The 9,386-nt window shown below is 35.6% G+C and overlaps 1 protein-coding gene across 2 annotated transcripts in view; it reads right to left on the bottom strand.

Moving 5' to 3' along the window:
• Ptpn4 (protein tyrosine phosphatase non-receptor type 4) overlaps window positions 1–9,386 on the bottom strand; it is a 168,477-nt gene that overhangs the window by 79,561 nt on the left and 79,530 nt on the right. For both annotated transcript variants that reach the window (XM_029539304.1, XM_021197760.2), the window contains 2 exons: window positions 8,236–8,323; window positions 6,253–6,341 (listed from right to left, as the gene is read on the bottom strand). In XM_029539304.1, coding sequence (XP_029395164.1) covers window positions 6,253–6,341; window positions 8,236–8,323 — 177 coding nt within the window. The remainder of the gene's footprint in view (window positions 1–6,252; window positions 6,342–8,235; window positions 8,324–9,386) is intronic.

Consider the following 9,386-nt stretch of genomic DNA (forward strand, 5'->3'; position numbering starts at 1 on the left):
TCTCTGCCTCTCCTTTTTGTTCATCTAGAGCACTCTGCCTAATACTTTTTTTTTCAATTTTAAAAAAACTGTGTTTCCAAAGTTTATTTATTTGCATTTCTATCAGCAAAACAATATTTCAGAGATGTTGTATTACAAAAGTCCTGGGATTACAGGTATGTATTACCATACACAGCTTTTTTTTTTTTTTTTTAAAGGAGTTATGGTAGCTTTCTAAAATATTTATTTTGGTTAGCTAGCATACTTTAATTTTTATTCTGTCAAAGTATTTTTCAAGTAACTAATTATGGAAGTCTATTAAGAATACAAATGATACTGGGAAATATCAAATATTTTAGGAGGTATACAAAAGAAACACATTGATACCATGGATTGATTTTGAATTTGTTTCTTCCCATAAAAGTCACTCTATTTAACAAATAAACCTTTAAATAACCTTGACTACATTAAGCACAGTGATATGCTCAAAGTAATTTTTATAATTTTTAATTTATCCACTTAGAAAGTATAAGATGCTTTCTCTTTTTCATTGTTTTGTGATATAGAACTCATAAATCACAGTGGTGACTCATCTTGGAAAATTAGAGCACGGACAAGAAGCAAATGATGTATTCTTATAGCATTTGAATATTGTCTAAGAAAAAAATTATTAATTGCTGTCCCAGCATTACAGGGTAAACAGAGGCAGACAGCAAAAAGGCAGTTACAGAGTCTTTGATTGTGGCCAAAACTGCTTTATGTTTGGCAATTTCTATCGGTGAATACTTGGCCAAGGTGCTTACTTTAGGCAATTTCTACCTTCTTTAACTCTTGGTTATTCTGTGGCTAAAAGCCACTGGCTTCTGGCAATTTAATTCCTGCTGATAGCAGCAGGAGACTAAGAAAAAAAGCTTAGCTTTCAACTCTTTTCTCTCAGGCTGAAAGCTGCCCCCACCCCCAACCCCGCCCCATCTGGCTAGGATAGAGTCTTACAAAGAGTTCCTTAACTCTAAGCCAGAGAGAAAAGAAAGGGAGAAAGTAGGTGCCTTCATCAACCAAGCCATCTTGTTGGTCCCTGTGAATAGTATTTTAAACTTGACTAGCAAATAACTAGTCAGTTTCAATTTTCTACTTTTTAAATATACAAGTTCTTTTGTTTGTATTTGTTACAGGTCAGGAGTCAAACGAGGTTCAACACACACACACACACACAAACATACACACACACACAAACATACACACACACACACACACAAACATACACACACACACATTTTGGCCAAACTTGGCCACCTGATTCATTAATTTGACAAGTGTTCATACATACTTTCATATATACCCTATACCGACACACATATGTACATACATGTAGACAGATATATACATTATATATATTTAGTGGATGGGGCAGAGGCCCCAAAGCCACATTCCATTTCTTTTCTCTGGCAATCATACCTTCTAGACAAAAGATCTTTATAAAATTATCTCATAGATAAAATGTTACACAAAAGACGAGATACAAAAGGATGTTGATATTAAGTTCAAAGTAACAGTTACACATGCCCTTGCTTTATCATAGTGCAAACCTGAGGCTTCATCCTTGGACCTGGCCTAGAATGAATGTTTTTTCCTTAATCACAAATCTGTCCCAGGCCTGTTTCTTTTCTCATGAAAGCTCATTGTATTCCTTATTTCTGGGGAGCACATCCTCAGTTAACTTGAGCTGACTTCTTGATTGTGAATAATCATGAATGAGTCTGCTGACATCTGTCTTTGTTTTTAATTAAGACATGCATTTTAGCCTGCCCAATTCCTCCACTTACTTTTTAAATTAAGTTGTGTGTTTTACCATGTAGAGTTCTCCTGCTTACACATAAGTCCTTGAGAGACTGTCCTAACCTGAAGGAAACAGATACTATGTACCATAAACTTGTCACATAAACATTTGCAGTCATTGTTATCTTCCTGGAATTGGTCACATTTTGTGTGGCTTGCATGTGAAAAAATATATACTTGCTTGCTGGTATGGTATTAACCAGCAACTCTCCCATATTCTGTCCCTTGCATCTTCTTTCTGCCTTTCCTATATTCATCCTCACTTCCCCAGTCATGGTTCCTGTGCTGAATGACCAGCCCCTACAGAACAGAAACCAGCCATCAGGCTTGATGATGGGGGAGAAAGTGAAGGACATCATAATAAAAAGTGAGTGCTCGGAAAGAGAAAAGGGAACTCGATGCAGTTTCTCAGGAGTAAAAGACATAGGGAAAAATAGAAAGAGAGCTCAGAAAAAGTAAGGGAGCTCAAAAAAGGTAAGGGAACTTGGAAAAAGTAAGGAAGCTCATGAAAAGTAAAAGTCAAGGGGGGGGATGGGAAATGGCCTTATACTTTTTGTGCCAAATGCTCAATAAGCTTCGCTAAACTAGGGCAACAGCAATTACATAATTTTTTAGATTTTGTATTAAAGGTCTGTCCTTGGTTTCCTGAGGAAGCAAAATGGCAGAAGATGGTGGAGGAGCTAGCTCCCACCTTACCCTTCTGGGGGGGGGGGGGGACGGGACGACTGGACAACAGAGCTCAGTAGCAGACATGAGTGAGTTATAATCCAATCCAGCAAGCGATGTTCTAAGGAAAAACTGTTTATGGAAAACGTTTGAGATTGATAAATGCAAGTGATAAAGGTTAGAGGATATAAAAGAATTTGGATGATGATGAGTTAGAAATAAAAAATCCTTCAGATGAAAGATGTTTAAAGTTGGTAAATGTAGGTAAAGATGTTTAAATTTGGTAAATTCAAGTAAAGTTGTTTAAAGTTGGTAGATGAGGGTAAAGCTGGTTAAACTTGGTTAATACAAGTAAAAATGTTTAAAGTTGGTAAATGCAGGTAAATATGTTTAAAGTTGATAAGTTCAAGTTATAAATGTTGGAGGGACTAAGAAGATGTTTTAAGATATATAAATGCAAGCTATAGAGATGTAAAAAATGATTTAAAGAAAAAAAGGGAAATGATTCATATTTCTCTCACATGCTATAGTTATTTCAAAGTTCAGAATTTTAACACTGATCATTGGAGTTATGATAAGTTAATGGAACATGAGTAGTTTATAATAAAGTCATAAGATTAAAATTTTAATTTCCCTTTGGTTGTCTTCTGAATATAAACATGAAGATGTTCCTCATATTACTAAAACATCTCTGTTCAATCTGTTTATATATAGCTATAAGCCTATAGCTTTTACTAGCTCTCAAAGACATGAGTCTACTCCTGTTTTCTGACAGGCACCTGTTAACTATATTTCTAAAATATGGAATTCAATACAATGGTAAATACTAATTTACATCCTTTTTTCACATAAGCTTCAGGGAATCATGAGTCCTAAGACTTGGACCAACCTGTCATAGATCAAATGAACTCCAGACAAGTATCTCTACCTGCCTGTTCTGATCAAAAACAGGTGACCCCAAATATAAATTATATAAACTAACATATATCATATAAGTTAGAACTTATATGTATTGAAACATGTATATAATAATTACATGCAAATTCACACATGCATATATAAAATCTATGTTAAATATAAATATATATTAAAATTAAATTATACATGTTATATATAAAGTACATACATTAAATGTTATTCATATACATTAATATATATTATACACATTTAGATATAAATCACATGCATTAAATATTAAATACACTAAAATAAAAATGATACATTAATTATTAATGATATATGTTAAATTTGGAATTAAATGAGCTAAATCTATAAAGTATAAGTTATAATATACATTATTTTGCATGTTGACGTAAATGTGACATCCTAATCTTTATTGGCTCTGATAATGAAGTCAAAGTATCTTATTTTTATTGTCTTTTGTCCAATTGTGATTCTGCACTATATGATGGTCAATCTGTAGTTGTAGTACATCAAACAGTTTTTATTACAATTCCTGTAAATTTATCTGAACCCTGTTATTCTGAAAAAGGCTTACAAATATTGGAAGAATTAGATCATGCACTGGCAAGGAGCAAATTTATGGTTGCGCTGATCATTGCCAGTGTTGTTGGTCTCATAACACTTATTACCCAGTGCCAGTACTTTTATACTAGCTTTAGCATAAGAGGTGTACATAGCTAGTTTTGTTAATTATCTTGAAGAAAATATAAGCAATGTCCTCAGCATACAAGAGGATTTAGGATTTAGACAGTCAGCTAGAACAAAGAATTGATGCATTATATGATATAATACAGATCATGGGGGATGAGATACAAGGAATGAAAGTCAGAAGCCATTCTGTTCAATATCTAAGGATTTGTATAACCCCAAAATTGTATAATGAGAGTCAGCATAACTGGACCAGAGTAAAACGGTATCTGCAGGTATATGGCATAATACTATTATTTCTTTAGATTTAATAGCCCTGTATAAGGAGGTTATATATGTTTAAGAATTGGAAAGCGTTTGTCTAGCACTGCAAATGATATTCTGAAAGTTATAGGCCATTTTTTTTCTTCATGGTTCTCATTTATATCTCTCTTATTGGGCATGACAAGACTTGGCTTTATGGTCCTTTTTATGGCATGTCTATTATCTGTTCTTTTGAGAGGAATCATCAGAGATTTTACAGATATCAAAGAAAAGTTTCATAAGTTCAAGATCCAAAGCCTTTTCTAGCAGAAGTTGGTAGTCAGTGACGGGTAGATCATATTGAAAGCCTTTTCAACCTAAGAGAGGCCACAAATACAAGATATACAAGATTATTTGTGTTCCAATGACAGGTAACCATTGTGCTTTCAGATGGCAACCTAAGATAGGCAGAACTTTCGGCTCAGTGACTAATAAAGTGCTTCTTATAGATAAAAAGACTGATAAGATTCTCTTAGAGGTAGATCAACCTAAGACAGGGCATGAATGCTACAATTCATGTACCAATGACGGGTAAGGTCCATACATCTTGAGGAGACACCTAAGACAGGCAGTCTTTCTGTGCCAATAGCTGAGATAGCTTTGGCTTGTATAGACTGAAAAAGTGGGGCGTGTGGGAAACACATCCAGAATTAACCTTGGGTGACTTCTTGCTTGTGACTAATCATGAATGAGTCTGCTGACAGCTGCTTTGTTTTTCATTAAGACATGCATTTTTGCCTGCCCAATTCCTCTACTTATTCATATCATTGAGAGACTGTCCAAGTCTGAAGGAAATAGCCTTCAAATGGTCAAATATAGGTACTATGTACCATAGACTTGCGACTTAAGCATTTGTGGTCATTGTTTATCTTGCTTACCTTTAAGACAAACTGAGAAAATACTCTTGCTTGTTGGCATGGTATTAACCAGCAGCTCTCCCATATTCTGTCTCTTGCATCTTCTTTTTGCCTTCCCTGTATTCATCCTCACACCCCCAGTCATGGTTCCTGTTGGCTCTTACACTCATTATGCAGTCTTTACTTACTATTCTATGAGGAAGTGGCATATTCTATTCTTGATTCTAACTTCATTACATCTTTCTGGCAAAACAAGTAAAACCATCCCCTTAAAACTTTCTTCCTAAAATCATTTGAATCAAATCAGGAAGTTATCAGTTCATCAAAACAGCATAAATTCATGAATATCCATCCATCTTCATGCTGATTTGAAGGATATTGCCCCATTTGGGTGGGCTGATGCCCAGGATCATTAGGCTATATAATACTAGCAGAAAAGGCATATCAGCAGCAAGAAGCAAACCTGGGATGAAGTCTCTGAGGCTGGGCCTCTCCAGAGTATACCCACTGCAGCCATGCAAAACGGACAACTTTTTCCAGGAAACTCGCTAGCTTGCCATAGCCTTTCACTACATGGCTTCTGTCAACTAATACTTTTAAGAAACAATATTGAGAGCTGGAGAAATGGTTCAGGAGTTAAGAGCAGTGATGGTTCTTCTAGAGGACCTGAGTTCAATTCCTAGCACCCATATGGCCTGCTCACAACTGTCTCTAACTCCATTTCCACTGTACCCAACACCTGCACACAGAGACATACATGCAGGCAAAACAGCAACTTACATGAAATAAAAATAATTAGATTTAAAAAAAACAAAAAGACAAATTGAAATAAGTTATCTTGCTGTCTTTGGATAGGTTCCCAGAGGGTAAAGTATATATTGAACCACATAAGTAAGCTGACAAAACTAAAACAGTTTAAAGACTATTTACTTTTATATGAATTATTGTACTACTTTAGTAATATTATGATAAAAACAAATGTATTGGTAGAAATCCTTACCACAGAAAAGTATTCATCCGTACCCTGTTCTTATAAATCAGAATTCCTCCTGACATCACTCCAATCAGTATTTCATTGTTACTTTGATCCTTCAAAATAAATAAATACATGATACTCTAAAATAATTAAAACAGGATTAGAAATTTTAAAAAATACATTTCAAAGATAACACAAAATTTAATTGTACCTAATAGTTTGTTATTGCCCCATAAAAGGCAAACATCAAAACTTTGAAGACCAGGCTTGAGCTCAGAGATCTACTTGCCTCTGCCTCATGTGCACTGGAATAAAGGCCTATGACAGACTTGTGGGTCCACTGTTAGTATTCCAGATGGTCTGGTTTCCTCAAGAGATTGATATCCTGTAATTCCTTAATTTTCTCTAACTTTTTGCCTTTTTTTTTTTCTTTACCCTCCTTTCATATTTGGGGTTTATTATTTTTAAACTTAGGTTTGTTACATATTCCCATTGGTGTTTGTACAGTAAGTTTTTTTTTTCCTTTTAAATAAGAAATTGTACAACTGATAGAAGCACATTTTTAAATTAGGTTATGTTTTAAAATGTCCAGTTAAAACTTATGTCTGTGCTTAAGCCTGGTCTATAAAGTGAGTTCCAGGACTGCCAATGCTATACAAAGAAACACTGTCTCAAAAAGAGGGGAAAAATGAGACAGACATAGACTTTGTGAAACATAAAAGGTAGAGTTCATGCCGACAACCTGATTGGGTGGGACCCTGGATGACAAATGCAATGTAGGAAAGAACTCCGAGTACTTCCCCAGTAGATATTGAACATGCATGTTTGTGTATTGAGGCAAGTTCAAAGTAATTTAACTAAGGAAAATTGTGGCTCTTACTCCCTGTCTTAGTTAGGGTTTCCATTGCTGTGAAGAGACACCATGACCAAGGCAACTCTTTTAAGGACAACATTTAATTGGTGTTGGCTTACAGGTTCAGTCCATTATCATCAAGGTGGGAACATGACAGCACCCAGGCAGGCATGGCGCAGGCAGAGCTGAGAGGTCTACCTCTCCATCCAAAGGCTGCTAGCGGAAGACTGACTTCCAGGAAAATAGGGTAAGGATCTTAAGCCCACACCCACAGTGATACACCTACTCCAACCAGTCACACCTATTCCAATAAGGCCACACCTCCAAATGATGCTACTCCATGGTCCAAGAATGTACAAACCATCACATTCCCCTTTATGGCTAATATTAGCCTAATCAGGCTCAAGAATGTGTCTAAGGGAATAAAAATTCCACTGCTGATTCAATTTATGACTATAATTTTACTGAAAATAGCTGTACTTCAGGTATTTCTAAGAAATATAAAAATCTTGATAAACCACCAAAAGGAATATAACTACATATGATGGACAACAGCCTTTCATGAATAAAGCTCAGAGAATAACAATCTCTGAAACAAAAATATTTCAAACAGGTAAAAGAGTTACACTATGAAACTCCAGTGACTATAGATTTAAAGACATGACAGGCAGACATGGGCTTTACAAATAAAATTTAACCCCGAAATAGCTCAGTGTAGGAAACAAAGATAAGCTTCGGTGATATGAGAGCATGTTGTATGATCTTGATTAGCAAACATTTTGACAAAACCTGCCCTTAAGGCAACCTTTTGTTTACTAGATGAATATTCCAAAAATAATGGCCTCAACAGTCTACACTGGTTTACAACATAAAACAACAACTGAAAGAAACAAAAACAATTCATTTCCACCCATTTTGTACTTATCAGGAGGAAATTTTTAGTGCAACTATGTCAGCAGCAAACACAAACTATCTTGTTACCTAATTCTCTCAAGAAATTAAAATTTTGGGGAGTTTATGGCTAAGTATAAGAATACTAGAGGCCCTGGTTCAATAACCCCAGCACTGTATGTACACATACTAAAAAGATTTTAAAATCCTTGATAACAAGGAAAGAAGCCTTACACCATCTAAGTATATATGTCTTTACTTACCCTTGCATAGTGAAATTCAACTCCATAGAGTTCTAAGGTACGTGCTGCGTTTAGGTAATTAAATTCTGCTTCTGCAGGAGATAAGCCACTGTAAAGAAATATCGGGTCAAAAATTAGATCCATAAAAAAGTTACAAGTTGCAAAAAGATTATGTGGAGTCTAAGTTTTATATAGTAACATCTACCTTATTTCAAGTTCATACTTGCAGTAATTTATATTTTTCCCAGATTATCTTTTTTATTTTCCAGTAATATAAGAATACAGTGAGTGCTGGGGATAGTGAGATCATGGACCTTAAGGTAGTAGAGTACCTACTACCATCCTTTTTCTATAACAGTATAATTCATTATTACATCCTAAAATTTTTCATAATGCCCAGAGCTAACTGTAGCTATTATCCCCTTATCAAACAGATACTTCTGCAATCTCTTTAAAGCAAATGAGACCATTACACAAAACCACAGCACGTCAAAATGCAGAAAAATCAATGGATCATGGGGGGAGGACACTATCCACACTGAATATATCTATAACAAGTTCTGAACCTAAGGCTCAGAGAACACTGAGGAAGAGGGGAGCAAAAAGTCTGCTAGAGCCAGCAAACCAGGAAGTCTACTGTGAGAGTGTGTCTTTTACAAATGATAAGCTTAATTCATGATACTCCAACAATTTAGCTGCTTAAACAATGGTGGTAACAATAGACTTGCTAACATAGAAAAGGGAAACTCACGAGGTCCCACCACTAGATAAACAACCAATGCTTGCTGAGAAAGACAAAATTTTTCCCAGGGATAAACCCTCTAATTGGCTATCTAAGTGTTGAGCCCTACAATTATAAAAACATAAGCCAAATGGACTCAGCAAACTGTACTCATATACTTATACGTGCGCGCACATGCGCACGCGCGCGTGCGCACACACACACACACACACAAATAAATAAATAAAATAAAGAAAAAGGCATCAATTTGAGAGGTAATCAGAGCGCTGGAAGGAACAGAGGGAGGAAAGGGAAGGAGAAGAATGGCGAAATAATTTATTTTTAAAAATTTAAGGGCTGGTGAGATGGCTCAGTGGGTAAGAGCACCCGACTGCTCTTCTGAAGGTCCAGAGTTCAAATCCCAGCAACCACATGGTGGCTCATAACCATC

This window comes from Mus pahari, chromosome 5 (genome assembly GCF_900095145.1).
Source record: "Mus pahari chromosome 5, PAHARI_EIJ_v1.1, whole genome shotgun sequence".
In the NCBI taxonomy this organism is placed as follows: domain Eukaryota; kingdom Metazoa; phylum Chordata; class Mammalia; order Rodentia; family Muridae; genus Mus; species Mus pahari.